General features: G+C 37.1%; 1 protein-coding gene across 2 annotated transcripts in view; it reads right to left on the bottom strand.

Moving 5' to 3' along the window:
- Positions 1–2,390: 2,390 nt before the first annotated feature.
- The window catches only part of CFAP61 (cilia and flagella associated protein 61), a 127,212-nt gene continuing 112,321 nt past the window's right edge, over positions 2,391–17,281 (bottom strand). The window contains exons 26-27 of one of the 2 annotated variants that reach the window (XM_087930638.1): positions 15,379–15,469; positions 2,391–4,877 (exon numbers count right to left, since the gene is read on the bottom strand). In XM_087930638.1, coding sequence (XP_087786764.1) covers positions 4,677–4,877; positions 15,379–15,469 — 292 coding nt within the window. In that variant the 3' untranslated portion in view covers positions 2,391–4,676. The remainder of the gene's footprint in view (positions 4,878–15,378; positions 15,470–17,281) is intronic. The other variant, XM_087930637.1, reaches the window with a different exon arrangement.

The raw sequence follows: 17,281 nt of genomic DNA, 5'->3' as shown, positions 1-17,281 counted from the left end.
TGTTTATTTATATCAGTATTTCTCAACTTTAGCAATTTTATGATTTATAGAACTCAATTCCCAGAAGCTTCTAGCTTGCATGTTGGCTGGGGAATTCTAGAAGTTGAAGTCCAAACGTCTTAAAGTTGCCAAGTTTGAAAAACAATTATTTATATTGTTAGTGTCTATCCTGCATGTTTTTGCATTATGCTTGCCTACTTCTTATAACAAAGCTTTATCAATGTTTTGATTTTGCTTGATGTAATGAAGGGTTTTCAAATCAGTTTCTTGCAGACTGACCATGACCCTAATTTGGAATGAGAGAAAATGATTTGTTCAAGGTCACCCAGTTGGCTTTCATACTACAGGAGAACTAGAGCCTCGATCTACATAGTCTTACTCCAGAATTTTAACCACTATACTACACTGACTCACTTTTACCTATTATATACAACAGTTCTACCATTTAAAGCCTTCTCCCGTTGAAAATAGCATGTGTATACATGTGATGTTCCCCCCTAGAGGTAGCTACTACCTTCCATTCTGTAGCGACCCATCTGGAGAAACCCGGAAACTATATCAGGATGCTTTTCATTGGCTACAGCTCAGCCTTTAATACTATCCTGCTGAGCATCCTTATCGAAAAGCTGACTGACTTGGAGTTTTCATCTTCCATCTGTGGGTGGATCAAAGACTTTCTGACTTTCCGGCCACAAACAGTGAAGGTTGGGTCTGTCACATCCACCTCCCTGAAGCTTGGCACTGGCTCCCCACAGGGCTGCGAGCTCAGTCCCTACCTGCATTCATTGTACACACGATTGTAACCCATCCACTGTGATCATTAAGTTCGCAGATGATACCACCATATTGGGTCTCATTACACGTGGAGACAAAACAAGTATACAGGGGGGAAGTTCAAAAACGATCCTCTTGGTGCCTAGAAAACAACTTGCACCTGAACATCAGCAAGACAAGGAGATGGTGTTAGACTTCTGGAAGAAGAGAGAAGACCACTTTACATCGAGGGGGGCTGTGTGGAGAGAGTTTCCTCCTTTAAATTCCTAGGAGTCTACCTCAGTGAAGATCTCACCTGGAAAATCAACACAACCCAGGTGGCTGGAAAGGCCCAACAGAGACTCCACTTCCTTAGGGTCTTGCAAAAGAACAAAGTGGAACAACAACTGATTACCTCCTTTTACTGGTCCACTATAGAAAATGTCCTCTCACATTGCATTATGGTATGGTATGCTGGCTTGACAGTCGCGGATGGAAAGACACTACAGAGGGTGGTGAGCATAGCACAAAACACCGTAGGCTGCCCCGATACCACTAGATGACATTGCTAGGGCTCCCTGCCTTAGAAGAGTGAGAAAAATTCTCAGGGACGATTCACACCCTGGTCGCATTTCTTCACTCTTCTACCATCAGGCAGAAGATATAGAAACATAGCCATCTGAACCAACAGGCTGAAGAACAGCTTCTACCTGTGGGCTGTCAGACTCCTGAATGGAAAGTAACTTCATGTCAACATAGTATGATAGACTTGTGGGGCTGGCACGCTGTGCAATAAGTTCATATGGTGCAATAAAATAGTGTGTTTATTAGTAGAAGTCACTGGGTTAGGGATTTATCTTTTTTGTCTTCACTGTGAGTTGTGTTGGCGGGTTGCACGAAGGGAGACTCAGCCAATCTCATTGTACACATGTTGTACTCTGACAATAAAGTTTGATTTGATTTGATCCTCAGTTGATGTTTGGTAGGAGAGTGTTGCTTCCTACTAAAGGAGAATCCTTGCTGCAGTGGAATTCTAATTTTCCAGTTATATTTAATTGGGATATTTCCTCCCAATTTAAATAAATTGATATTTTTCTTTGACCACAAATATGAGATAAATACCCTGGCAAGAACCTCAGTGAGCACAATGGGGCCCATGGCACTGTACTGAAAATACTGGAACTAATAGACAAGAAGCATTTGAGGACTAGATAAAAGGAGAAGATACTAACTCTAGGAAGAATATGATGGTGAAGCAGGACTGATAAGTCAACACACCAAGCACTCCTCCACACACTCTGGAGAAGCTCAGAAGCTTCATGACAGGCATACCCAGATGATGTACAATTGGCCCATTATGTCAACTTAATAATGACAGAGGTTTTTTTATGTGCACAAAGACCAAAAAGCATATTACAAAAAACTTACAGAGAATAGGGAACAACAAGCAAGAGAAAGTTTCTTCTGAAAAAAAATAAGATACTCTTTCAGTAGATAGTAAGCATTTTACTATCACTCCAGCTCGAAATCACAATTACCTAAGTCTAAGAAGCCAAAGTAATGCAAGCAGAAATTCTCTTCGTACACCCACCCCAAACTCAACTGAATACAGAGAAGTATGTTCTACTGAATAAAAATGGACTACTAGGGATGTAACACTTTTGAAAAATTTAAAGCAATAGAATAAATTCCATTTTAGTAAATATCGTTTATTCAAACAAAAATGACGTTTTTATTACAAAAGGAACAAACGCTATTGAACTCTTAAGGAATTAGCATCTTGTTATTTTTGCCAATTTAGGAAAAGAAGACAGCAAACAGAAAACCGAAGAAGTCATCAGCATAGTATTAAAATGAAGAAAATATCCATTTTACAAATATAAGTTATAATTTCAGAAAAAAGATCATGGAAAGCTCAAAATGCAGATGTTGTCAAGTAAAATAATCAGTTTTTCTTGATCTAATACCTCAGTATCACAATTTCTTATAATTTCCAATGTTTTATTTTTACTATTTAATTATTTTATGGACTTCTAAAAGCTAAACCTTAACTATATTGAGAAAACCTTTTTTTGTCATTTACTTCTTGATTTAATTTCGAACACAGACCAATTACTTTTTATTTAAATCTATGTAATTTTGAAAAAAAATATTAAAACTATTTTGTAATTCATTTTCAATCATCTCCAGGTCTAAGTGGAAAAATTCCTTAGACAAGGAAAATTATTTTTTTTCCTAGCAAATTGAACAGTTTGAATCAATACCTCAAATTATAAGATATCTCGCACATTAGAAGCCATCCTTTGGAATTAGTACATAATTTTCAAGGGTGGAAGTCAACTTTTTGTGTTTTTCTCTTTTTCCACTTCTTTTCTTTTTCCTTTTTCTTATTTTTGTTTACATCTTTATAATTTTATGTTGTAATAAAATTCTAATGAAAACATATTTTTTAAGAATCGCTAAATAATTTTAATGAAGACAGATTTAGGTGCAAACTGAGAATTCAAATTTTTGTTGAGTTTTGTATAAAGTTTTGATGCAGCAGTTGGGTACTATGTCTGAATTCAAGAAAAGTTATCCATGCTCTTTTAGACCAATTTACTTCGCTCCATATGCTGAGGTATTCTTTTAATTGTGTTTTTTAAAAAAATTAAATTTTAACTATTTCAATAGTTTTGACTTGTTTCATTTTTAAATTTATTGTACACTGCTTTGTGATCTCACTGATATAGCAAGTTCAGAGAAATTGTTTAAATCAAACAAATAAACTGTACAATTTGTTAAATTGTATATGCAACCTTGTTTACATTTCCAAAGCTTTCGGTGTACTTCTGTTTTAGTGCTAAAATGAAACAATACACACCTTTTCACATTACAAATAATTATAAGAAATAATAATTCAAGAAATAATCCTATTTCTCATAAGCCCCACTAACGTTATGGGATTGCTTTGTGACTGGATATGTATAAGATTATCCTTTGTAACTGAACAGAACAGCAGTTAGTGGAAAAATGCCTGCAGATACCAGATAGACTTTGTGTTATAATCTCCACCTTCCATCTTTGACCATCTCTTCATACTAATACCTGGTCTCTTTTAAAAGATTTCAGTTTATGCCAGAATTCTTGATAACTCTTTAGTTCTGCACCTGACTATACCAGTTCATTTTCATCATTTGGTATACATAGAAGTTACTTTATTCACTTTATTTTCCTTACTTTGGTGATTTCCCTTTCCTATTGGTTGAAACAATTCACTGCTTTCTGCAGCTAAGCTGCAATTGGTCAGAGTTTCTGAGCTGCCCCTTGAAAGAGAGTTAACCCTGCAGCTGCCAGGTCACTAACCAGTACATTAGAAAGTTGACCTTCCTCCTACTACAATGTACCTTCTGTCCAGGAAGACAGAGAGATACAAAGTTTGCATTTTGAATGAACAATTAAAAAGCTAAAATGCAATATGCAAATCTCACTAGCCATCTGTCAATTTCTGCTTGGGAGGGAGTCCCCAGCACTGCCCAGGAGGCTGCAGGATTTAAAAGCAGCAAAATTTAGAAGCAGAGTCAGGTTGATGAAATAAAACACTTTATTTTACTTAATCATTGAGTCTGTATTACTGAGACATATCTTATTATTGATGTTGTTGGCCTCAGATCAGATAAATAGAATTTTATTTGATTCTAATTGTTTTAATATATCTGCATGTGTGGTTATGTACCATTATCTAGCAGTACAGTTTGGTGGTTTTGTTTTTGTTTTTAATTATTTAACATGTACAAGTAGCATGGATATGGTAAGCTCTATCTTATCCATTGGTTAGTCATAAAAAGTTAGAGCTTAATTATTTATACTTTACTCCTAAACACTTTGCTAAATTGTATATTCATTGCAAAAATGGTTACATATTTAGTCATTAATAGTTTAGCTTAAACTATTCCTGGCCAGGCAAACATTGGTAAATGATAATTATTATAATTCAGATAATTGAGAATGCTTTTTTGTACCATATTATTGCATATACTTTGTTTAAAGGATTGTTTGAGATATGTCTTTGGCCTTTCAAGTAAGGAAATTTCACCTTCTACTATTTGATGCACAAGTTCTTGAATTGAAGGTGTATCTTCTTCCTATAAGCAAGAAACGAGAAAAGTAAATGTCTGAAGATAATCATTAGCTGGATTGAAGTGCTTAGAGCAGCATCACTAACTTCTATCAGCCTAATAAGAGTAATGCACAAGGATTTCCAAATAACTCACAGATAAATAAATTTAGCACACATTAGTACAACGCTGCACCAAAAAGAGAATTCTGCTCTAAAACCAAAGTCAACCTGGGATTTATTGCTTTGTGTCTTTAGCCGCAGGCTCCCTCTTAAGCCTCTCTTTCACCTTCACTTATTCCCAAAGCCCTGACAACAAATTCAGAGAAGCAGCTGCTTACCACATTCCCTGGAACGCAGGCAGGCATGCCAGTTGATTCTCAAAGTGCTGCCTAGCACATGCCATGTCCATTTCAATAGAATCAGTGTTGACAGAACACTTTTACTACTCACATTTAGGGAAGCCTAACATCAGTCAAAGTGCAGAGTTTGTCGCACAAGTGTGTGATAAAGCGTGAATGTGAGAGAATAATTTCTCATTAATCTATAATGAGAAAGGAAAATGCATGCATGCTACATTCTTATTTCTATTTTTTCTATCCCCATTTTGCTTTCCCAATCCTTTATCAGTTACACCATCTATTTAAACTCACAAGGTTTACTTTTAAGATATTTTTAAAGCACCATCAATGGAGCCTGTACTATATAAAACACACCAAAAATCAATAATATTTTCTGTTCCAAACCATATTAATAGGACAGACTGAAATTATATACATGTATACATATAGCAGTAATGCCCAGATGTACTTGCTTTCCTCAAAATATGAACTATAACTGAGAAATTAAAGACGTGTCACTCAAGGGTCGGATTCTACCGGTTCGGCCCAGTTCTATAGAACTGGTTGTTATGGTCCCCGGTAGTTTGGAGAACTGGTAAAACGGTCCCCTGGCTGGCCCCGCTCCTCTGTTCCCAGCCCAGTCAGTTATTATTGCGCATGTGCGACATTGTGTGCATGTGCAACAATCACTGATGGCATTCTCCCCTGCCCGCCCCACTCTACCCACTCCTCCGTTCCTGGCCCAATCAGTCATTATTGCGCATGCACGACATTGCGCGCATGCGTGACAATCACTGACGGAATTCTCTCCCGCCTGCCCCACCTAGTCACTACTTACAGTGCATGTGTGCTATGCTTCCCATTTTCCTGCCCGCTGCCATCGCTTCCAGCACCAGCGGCACCAGCAGCAGCACCAGCCAGCCATCGCTACCTGCCTTCTGCCACCCTGCTTGATCAAGCCCAGGTCACCACTGCTGCTAGCCACTCTCGCTTGCCCGGACTGCCTCCCAGGCCTGCATGCCTGTCTTGCCGGACTGCCTGCTTTGCCTGGACTGCCTCCCATGGCCGCTGTTACCAAAGACGTGGATTGGTGAGTGAGACCTCCAAGCAAAACCCAGTCTCCAACCTGCTGCTACCACCAGCCCCAGTTGAGTCCTGACAATGAGTCCTGGACTGCAACTGCCCTCACCGATGCTGCCTGCCTCACCCGACACCATCTTCTGCTGCCCACGGCCCTCCATTGTTGCTGCCTGGCCTTACACCACCAATTGGTGAGTGAGGAGGCAAAGGCAGCAAGCCCCACCAGTCGCCTACCTTCTTCTGCTGCCGCTAGCCCCAGTCGAGTGCTGACTTCCGGGCCGGCCACCCAGCCGTCCTCACGACAGCAAGCTCCAAGAAGACTGAGGAGGACCCTGGAGTAGCTGGCTAGCCAAGTTGCCTGCCTAATTTTTGGTAAGTTGCTTTTTAAAATTTCCTTATGTATTTATTTATATTTTTTAGTATCTGTTTTGGTTTTTACTAATTATAAAAACAAAACAGATACTAAAAAAATAAATACATAATATTTTTTTTTTATTATTGTTACATGTTGATACTTCTGTTTGTTTCTCCTTTGCCTTTTGCTATTAGAAAAAAGCAAAAGAGAAACATAAGTATCAACATGTAACAATAACAGTAGCGTAACAAAAAAATCATTTATGGATTTATTCATATTTTCAGTATCTCTACTGTTTTTATGATTAATAAAAACAAACCCTATACTAAAAATTGTCAGCCTTCAAGATTTCCTTCCTTTGCTTTGCATCTTTCGGCTGTGATAAGTAATGCGGGGGGAGGAGGGGTGAAATAGTTATGGGAAGTGAGCTGGAGATTTGAGAGAATAAACTGTATAAATTGTGGGGGGAAGTTTCTTGTTTATGGTTCTTTACTATGCTATGCGCAAGCACGCGTCTTTATCAAAATAGGCCAAGGTCAACGGACAGATGCCTCATCACCACCTGAAGAGGCCTACATGACATTACATGCAAATTTTAATTGGATGGACAGTTTGAACTATTGTGGGTGGGAATGTTGCCATCACTTTGTATATGTGATTTACGTGCTCATTTTCTCAGATTCAGAATTCCTTTGATGCTACTACTTGATTTCCAGTAAAAGATATCTTTTCTCTAATTAACGGAGTCTAAGTGTTTCTTTCTTAGATTTTGAATGGAGCACCAACTGACTTAAATATTATTAAAAGTTATTTAAATAAGTTTGTATGGCTGTGAAAGTTGGACCATAAGAAAGGCTGAACACCAAAGAATTGAGCCCTTTGAACTATGGTGCTGGAGAAGACTCCTATGAGTCTCTTGGACTGCAAGGTGATCAAATCGATCAAATTCTTTACATACAGTGCAGTTCCTCCCCTTCCCTTTTTTAGTTGGTCCTGTTTCTTTCGAACATTTTCTGTCTTTCTAGTAGCATATTCCAGTCATGGGTGCTATTCCACCAAGTTTCAGTAATTGCAACAATATCGTATCTGCCTTAAAATACCAGAACTTCAAGTTCTCCCTGTTTGATACCCAAATTTTGAGCATTAGTGTAAAGACATCTAAGCTCATTATGGCTGACCTTGCATTTGTGTTCTATGTCCTCTGTTTTATACACGAGTGTCTCTTCCTTCTCATCACTTCCTTTCCCACTGTCTGATTGTTGACTTGTGGATTATGTTTGGAGTTTGGTCTAAATGATTGGTCTCCCTCACTTTCCAGTTTTAGTTTAGGGTTAGGGTTAGTCTTTGGATGAATTGAGCCAGTTGTTTTTCAACACATTCTTCCCGATCCTTGTGAGGTATAGCCCATCTCTTCCCTAAAGCCCTTCCTGTACGTAAAGTAAATGATCCAAAATCCAAAGCTAAGCCAGCAGTTTCCTTCTAGAATCCTCCATTCCATTATTAGATGAATAACATTCATACAAACACTTATTTAAAACATTCCGTTCTAATTAATCAAAATATTTGTGTCTTATTTCTACCTTGTTGAGCAGTAGCCACAATTTGCTGAGTTTTTTTGGGGTTTCCAGTGATTGCTTGGGTTATATTGTGAACAACCAAATAATGAAATTTCTTTTCATAGTTGAATTACATATTTAGACAGAACTGATTAAACTTGAATGATTTAAAAGATGTTTTGGTCCAATTATATTCTAATTGTTCCTCTTAACTTAAAGCAGTACTCATGACTCACATCTACACTATTATTTCCGAAAATAAAAATAAAAAAGATTGTTCTTAACTTAATTGTATTATTTATCATAGAATAAATCGAATATCATAGAATACATTAATTTATAAGGATTTTTAAAAAGTTTTGAAAAATAAAGAAACCTATTATTTTGAATGCTGTAAAGGTAAAAATGCATCTATGGAAATTCAAAAGAATTGGATGTATTCTTTTGGCAGTTAAAAGCATTATAATATCAGACCTCTGGTACTTATTGCATTTAATCTGAAGTTTGCAAGACATAGGGCAAGAAGCAATTCACAATTATCTTTGATTTAGTTCAAACATACACCTATGCCTCTTTAACATTTTGGGTGGCAAATAGTAAAACTAGAGTATATACAGAAAGTTGAGGAGGTTAGAGAATTTCTTGCCATGTAAATTTGCCAATTAAAGGACTCAGTCACAACGTAATATTATAGAAGGGTAAAGAAGTAGAAAAGGTGACTGAGGTTTCTACCAAATTTTCAGTATTTTTAGCTAACAAATGAACAGTCCCAATAATTGGCCTACATACAGATAGTCCTTGACTTACAACCATAACTGAGCCCAAAATTTCTGTTGCTAAGTGAGACATTTGTTAAGGAATGTTGCCCCATTTAATGACATTTCTTGCTACAGTTTTAAGTGAATCACTGCTGGTGTTAAGTTAGTCACATGGTTGTTAAGTGAATTTGACTTCTCCATTGATTTTAGCAATATCACTTAGACTTATATACCGCTTTATATTGCTTTACAGCCCTCTCTAAGCAATTTTACAGAGTCAACATATTTCCCCCAACAATTTGGGTCCTCATTTTACGCACCTCGGAAGGCTGGAAGGCTGAGTCAACCTTGAGCCTGGTGGGATTTGAACTGCCAAATTGTAGGCAGCTGACTGCAGAAGTAGCTTGCAGTAATGCACTCTAACCACTGTGCCACAGAGGCTCCTATAAATTTTGCTTGTTAGAAGGTCACAAAAGGGGATCACATGACCCTGAGACTCTGTGACCATCATAAATATGAGTCAGTTGCCAAGTATCTGAATTGCGATCATATGACCCTGAGGCTGCAACGGTCGTAAGTCTGAAAAACGGTCATAAGTCTTTTTTTTCCAGTGCCATTGTAAATTTGAATGGTCACTAAATAAACCGTTATAACTTGAGGACTACCTGTATTGTCTGGAGAAAGGGTCATTTTAAAAATTACCATATATTTGCTTTGGTAATCTTCCAAGTTAGGAAATGTGAGCTCCCTATTTAAAACCATTCAGAAATCCAAATTTTCTGTATATAGCTATGACTGAGCATCACTAAACTTAAAAAAAAGACAAGAAAAAAGGAAGGAAAGAATAAAGGCAAAAGCTTGTAATATTTCATAAAGTTTATTTCTAGTTTGATTTTTACATTTTTTAAAAACATTTTAAACGGTTTTCTTGTCAATACATGGCAGATTAAATCTATTGATGTATGTATGTAACAGCAAAAATAGATTATGCGAGGCCAGAATTGTTATGTCATTTGATAAATAAAAAGTAAAGAGCAGTCCCGGTGTTGTTATCAGCTGCCTAGTGGGTTGGATAGTATATAGTAAAAGTTAGAATAAAATATAGTATATGCGGGTTGTGTGTGTGTGTGTGTGTTGGGGGCTAGAAGTTCAATCAGAATAGAGCTGGAAGGGACCTTGGAGGTCTTTTTGTGCAACCCTCTGCTCAAGAGGGAGACCCTAGATCATTTCAGATAGGGGATGTCCAATCTTTTCTTGAAAACCTGCAGAGATGAAGCACCTACAACCTCTGAAGGCAAGGTTAATTGTTGTCACTATTAGGAAGTTTCTCCTTAATTCCAAGTTGTTTCTCTCCCTTATTAGTTTCTATCCATTGTTTCTTGTCTTGCCTTCCAGTGCTCTGGAAAATAATTTGACCTCCTCTTCTTTGTGGTAGTCCCTCAAATACTGGAATACTGCTATCATCTTACCCCTAGTCCTTCTTTTCTCTAGACTAGCCATAGCCAATTCCTGCAACTGTTCTTCATATATTTTTGTCTCCAGGCCTTTAATCATCTTAGTTGCTCTTCTTTGCACTTTTTCTCCAAGTCACAACATATGTTTTGGAATGGTGACCAAAACTGGATGCAGTATTCCAGGTAGGGTCTTCCTAAGGATTTATATAGTGGCACTAATACTTCACGTGATTTTGATTCTATGACTCTATTTATACAACCAAGGATTGTATTAACTTTTTTGGTGGCTGCTGCACACCGCTGGCTCATATTTAAGTGATCTACCACTAGGACTCTAAGGTCCCTCTCAAAGTTACTGTTTTTGAGCCAGGTTTCACCTAATCTGTACTTGTACCTTTGATTTTTCCTGCCTAAGTGTAAAACCTTGCTTTTTTCCTCACCATTGAATTTCAGTGGTGGATAAAATTTCAGTTTTGTTGGATAGAGTCCGTTGTTCAAGTCTGTCAAGAACTTTTTGGATCCTGAGCTTGTCTTCTGGGGTGTTGGCTATTCCTGCCACCTTAGTGTCTTCTACAAATTTTGATGAGTTTCCCTTCTATTCCCTCATCTAAATAATTTATGAAGTTATTCATTGGTAGGATTCAAATTTTTTTACTTCCGGTTCTGTGGGCGTGGCTTGGTGGGTGTGGCTTGGTGGGCGTGGCAGGGGAAGGATACTGCAAAATCCCCATTCCTACCTCACTCCTGGGTGAAGGTTACTTCAAAATCCCATTCCCCCACCCCCTACCCCACTACCCTGCTTTCCAGCTTGTTTTCCTGTGCAGGGCAACAAAAGAAGACCCAGCTGATCAGCTGGGACTTGGGAGGCAGAGAATAGATGGGGGCGGAGCCAGTCAGAGGTCGTATTTGCCAGTTCTCCAAACTACTCAAAATTTCCACTACCAGTTCTCCAGAACTGGTCAGAACCTGCTGAATACCACCCCTGAAGCTATTGAAGAATACTGGGCTTAAATTAATTATTAATCTTAAGTTAATTGTTATATACACTTTTTGGGAATTGGGTACCAACACAATTGATTGATCATTATTTCAACCAATGAGTTTAACTTATTGGATTCATTTTAATTGATAATGAACAGGCCAGATGGTGGTCACCTTCCATTGACCCTGGATTTATAGTTTCCTCAAATCTTCATACATCTTGACAAATTTTACCATACTGATTCAGAAGGGATGCATTACAATGAGGATCGAATGAATTAATAAGTTGAATAAAAATTATGCATTTGTTCCATTCACACCAGATACAACAAATTTCATTTAAACTACTATAATGAATGAGGGACTACTAATTTAGCAAAGTTTACAATTTTGACTTGAAGTCTATAGAGCCCCCTGCTGGAAGATAGAGTAAAGAGCTCACAGACCTAGGACCAAGGCAACCAAGATCTAAATCTTGATTTAATCTAGAATATATGCACATTTAAAAGTAACATATTCGCTCCTGTCCCCTACTTTGAAAGGACTGAGATCAAAACTTTGTCTTATACTATAAAACTGATAGACAGTCAATTCAAGATCAATAGACAAAAACTTATTAATGGAACAATTAACTTACTTACAGAATTTTTGCCTCACAATACAGAGGTTATTCCATTAGACCCAAACTATCCATTACAACACAATTTATTAATCTTTAACCAAATTTCTATTGCTGCTTTTGCTAAAAATGATTAGCACAGAAATCCTTCTTCCCTCAAAAAGTATGACAGAGATGCTGTACTAAGTATATTTTAGATAACATTTGTGTACTTTGAACTAGGACTGCAATATAAATGGATTTATTCAGAGTTATTAGTCATGAAGGCTACCAGGAGCTTTCGGATTCAGAAACTTCACAAATATTTTGAAATTAGAACTTTCATGGAGAGTGGTCCAGGTATCAGTTATTTTCATCTGTATCTATGATTTTCTATTGCCTCCTCTTTTTAAAAATCATGATTAATTAAAGAAGGCAAAAACTGAATTGCATTTTTTTTCTTTCTCTTACATCTGCAACACCCATTTTCTAAACCTCATTCTACTATCCCAGTGTTGATGCAAAAGATAGATGCCTTTAGCAAAATAACAGATTGCTCTAATATTTGGTCCAAATCAGAATTAATGCCAATAAGTTAAGCTACCCATCCATTTAAGGAATATTAATTCTGCCTTTTTACCATTTCCATTAATTATCTTGGTATGTGTATACTAAAGAAAATAACGTGTAATATAAATAAAATATATAGAGAGGTTTCTTCAGAAATTGATCGAAAGAAGTAATTAAACCTTAACCTAACCCTTTCTGGGAAAAGGTGAATGCTGTCAAAATAAATATTATTCTCAGATTAAATCATATTCTGAGAGGAATTCCAGTTCATATATCTGGAAAACATTTTTTGAAATTATATTTTCTGTTTAGAAAATTTTTATGAGTTTTTCATTTCAGAGAATAACTTTATAGAAAATGCAGTTACCAGTTAATGAAGGAGAGTTCACCTTTCCAAATCTGCAGCTATATTATCATACTTACCTGTTGTATTAAATATTGGAAGTCAATAATCAGTGTTAATTTTCCAACTGGGACAACTTTGGAACATTCATATATTAAAACCTTTGCTTGGATGGACAGTAGTAGCATCTAAATATACTAAAAATCTAGTATCTCTGAAAACAATTATGTCAGTTAGAATGCTATGAATGTGTAATAAAAACATTTGACCCTTTTTCTCATGCCAAGTTGACTTTATGGGTTAGGGTTAGGGTTTCTTATACAACTAAAAGACTTTTCCATTTATTCCATTTATTCAATAGATTGAAGATTTGATTGCACCTGCTACTTCTAAGTATATGGCCTGTAGATGTAGACTTTGTATAAACAAGCACAGATTATCTCTCTTAAGAACCAGACCCCACAAAAACTACTTATGATACTGTTTTGAAATTACAGCTGCTGCACTGCCTCAGTGGTCATTTGCCCTTATAACTATGCACAGTCATACAGGTATAGGCATGTGGGAGCAGCCTTCCAAGATATGGCTATGAGACCCTACTTTGTGAGTTAATAAGAGGTGTTTCCCGTTTCCTTCTTGCTGCCATACGTGGAGAAGTACCTCTTTTGAATGCTTAACACAGCCCTATTAACAATTACCTTCACAGCTTGGCTATGGGCTTTCTAGGTGCCAACTATGGAAACAGGACTTTGCATTAATAAACTGTTGAACTGATCCTGTAGGACTCTTATGTTCTTAAGTAATTACTCTTAAGAAAATTAAAGCAATTAATATTGCAGTACTGGGAAAATAAATTCATTTATTTTCCATTTATTCCATTTATTCAATAGATTGAAGATTTGATTGCACCTGCCACTTACAAGTATATGGCCTGTAGATGTAGACTTTGTATAAACAAGCACAGATTATCTCTCTTAAGAACCAGACCCCACAAAAACTACTTATGACACTGTTTTGAAATTACAGCTGCTGCACTGCCTCAGTGGTCATTTGCCCTTATTACTAACTGCAGGCATGTTGCAGCATCCCCCATCTCTCTCACCCCCATCCCAACTTACCAGGCCTGCTCCCCACCTCCCATCACCATTGCACACTTATCTTTTGAAGATCTCAAAACCCCATATAGGGAAAGGAGGGCAGGCCACTTTTCCCAGGCCACCGTTTTTAGTGTCCCCACAATTACTGATGGGTTATGCTGAAATGGTGGCCACTTCTGGGATGGGCTGCTCCATTCTGTTTTCCTAAACTGCTTTATGTAGCGCTTCAGAAAGCTCTGGAGCTCCAGAGATCTTCAAAAGGTAAGTGCGCTAAAGGTAATGAGGGTGGGATGGAGGCCCAAACCCTGTGAGGATCAAGTAGGATGAAAAGGCCTGAGGGGACCTGGCATGGGGAAGAAAAGGCTGGCAGGGACCAAGGGGAACGGTAATCAATAATCAAGGAACTACCAAGGAGAAAACAGCATCCCCACCAATGCTGGTAGGGCAAGTTACTGTATATAAACAGGCAACAAACTCCACACTTACAAGTGCTGATGATATTACCTAGTCAGGAAGTGAAATATTTGTAAACAAAATAACTCTACATCTGGTAAAATTCAGTGAATGCAAAAACTATTTTTATTTTATTTTATTTCTATAGCTGTACAAGTGAATCTGGAGAGCATATATCAAATATACTCAGTAGTTGCTGAAAAGCAGGTATAACTATGCACAGTCATACAGGTATAGGCATGTGGGAGCAGCCTTCCAAGATATGGCTATGAGACCCTACTTTGTGAGTTAATAAGAGGTGTTTCCCGTTTCCTTCTTGCTGCCATACGTGGAGAAGTACCTCATTTGAATGCTTAACACAGCCCTATTAACAATTACCTTCACAGCTTGGCTATGGGCTTTCTAGGTGCCAACTATGGAAACAGGACTTTGCGTTAATAAACTGTTGAACTGATCCTGTAGGACTCTGATGTTCTTAAGTAATTACTCTTAAGAAAATTAAAGCAATTAATCCATTTAAGAGAATGCAATGCACGTATAGTAACAGAAACACCAGGGCACTGAAATTGATATGAACTGTGTTTAAAACTTTTCCTAAAGTTCATAATTATTTCTTTGTTTGCTTGCTTGTATACCACCTTTATTATTTTAACAAATAACTCAAAGTGGCAGAAATATCCAAAACCTTCCTCCTCCTATTTTCCCCACAACAACAACCCAGTGAAGCGAATTGGGCTGAAACACAATGACTGGCTATCATGGCTAGAAGTCACAGTCTCCTGCTTTTTCCCTTGGTGCCTTAACTATTAGACCAACCTTCTCTGATAATATTCTGGATTTTTATAGTTTAAGAGTAAAGAAGAAACTACAAACTTCCTATTTGTTGAAATATGAAGGCAAATAATCAGCAATAATAAATGCTTATAGGAGAGATTTTTTTTACCTGGGCAGATACTAAGATCTGACGTAGTTCCTTCTTCAGATCACTAAAACGATCATGATAGATGGCCAAGGCCCAAGGTTCCTTAAAGTAGCTGGTTAAAAAAGACAAAATTTAGTTACCCAGTGTGCCTCTCATTAATGGCTAATAAAGTGTTTACCTGCTTTTTTGCTTTCATAAATTACAGTTCTGGACCCATCATGATAGTTTGTTCATAAAATGCCTGCCATAACAGCATGGTCAATCAATTTTTTTAATGGATGTTCCTGATGTACAGCCAGCTTCAGTAATTACATTTAAAGTGGCTTAATTCAGAGCTGTGGCAAGAGCCAGTGAAGAATCCTGATTTTATCAGAATTTAAAAGCCTGAAGACCTGTGAGGAGCTGTGTCTCCATTATCTGTTCTCATTTGAGAAAAGCAGATGGTAGGATTAACTGAACTTCTGCATAAACAAATTACATTTGTGTAGACAATGACACAAGTGTTGTTTATCATTTAGGTTTCTGGATTAATAAAGCCAGAAAACAGGCCATAATCATGTTGCAATATGTTCCTTGCACTAGTGCACTGCAGCTAAATTAATTTGTCAAACAAGGAAATCTTCAGTATGTCTATTCTCAAAATTAAAGAATAATAAAATGTATGGAAAACAATAACATAGATATTTCTGTAAATGACTCCACATTTTATGATAAGGAAAAGGCTAAAACTGAATACATTTTTAAAATAACAGACAATTAAAAAAATGATTCCCGGGAAGCCGATCTACAACAGTGAAGTTCCATTATACACCTATAGTAAATGCTACAAATATAAAGTATGTACAACTGAGTTATTCAGGATGAAATAGCTGCTTCTGAAAACCTAACAGCATCATGGCAAATAAGTCACTTCGATTATTTTATAGAACTGGCAATTGTTGTTTTAAATAATTTACATAATAAAAAGAAAAAATGCTGTAGCCAAAATTATAAATCCTAAAAGGGACTTGTTAATGGAAGCATGATTAGATATGGTCAAAAAAGAAAGCCAATTCTTTAACAAGAATACAGCAACTTTAGATTTTCTTCATGGTTCAATGATATATAATTGATGGACAGATATCTGTGAGGGTTAGATTTGCCTGCTTCATCCTGCCATGTAGGCAATTTTTGTACATAATTAGCTTTAATTAGTTCTAGTCTTCATTCCTCATGCTAGGAAAAATTCAATACTGTTGCTTCAAACTGATTGTTCCAAGATGAAGGAAAAAGAAGGAAGGAAGGAAGGAAGGAAGGAAGGAAGGAAGGAAGGAAGGAAGGAAGGAAGGAAGGAAGGAAGGAAGGAAGATTATAATGAGAGTGAGGGAGAGTGTCAGGAAAGTCCTGCCTTAGCACTTGGCCACCACAGGTGCCCCCAACACGAGTCCATGTCACGTCCACCATGGCCATACTTACTCCTGGCCATGTCCCACACAACCCCCAGCCCTCCGAGGTCAAACACAACCCTGATGCAGCCCTCAATGAAATCAAGTTTAACACCCCTGATCTAGGTCCCCTACTTTTTATATATGATGAAATAATCAAATGTTTATTTTATTAGATGCTAGAAAGCACGTATTTGCTCCATGTATGGTTGTTGTCATTGTTATCATTATTGTTATTATTGATATTGTTAGCTTGATTTTAATTTTAATCTTTTTTCTTTTATTTGTTTCTCATATCCATTTGATTATCTTCATTAATTTTTTAAATTCTGCATTCAACCTACAATGGTACGTTTTTTCTGTCTTGCTGTCCTGTTGGATGTCAATTCTCTACACAAAACATTTTTGTAGTTTTTCAAATATGGAAACATTTATTAAATCATAGTTTGATCATCAGGTGCACTCTTATGGATTTGTGCACTCCATTCCTTCCTTCATTC

This window comes from Pseudonaja textilis, chromosome 3 (assembly GCF_049901715.1).
Source record: "Pseudonaja textilis isolate UNSWEBS1 chromosome 3, rPseTex1.2, whole genome shotgun sequence".
NCBI classification, from domain to species: Eukaryota; Metazoa; Chordata; class Lepidosauria; order Squamata; family Elapidae; genus Pseudonaja; species Pseudonaja textilis.
This window is presented reverse-complemented; position numbering and strand designations above follow the sequence as displayed.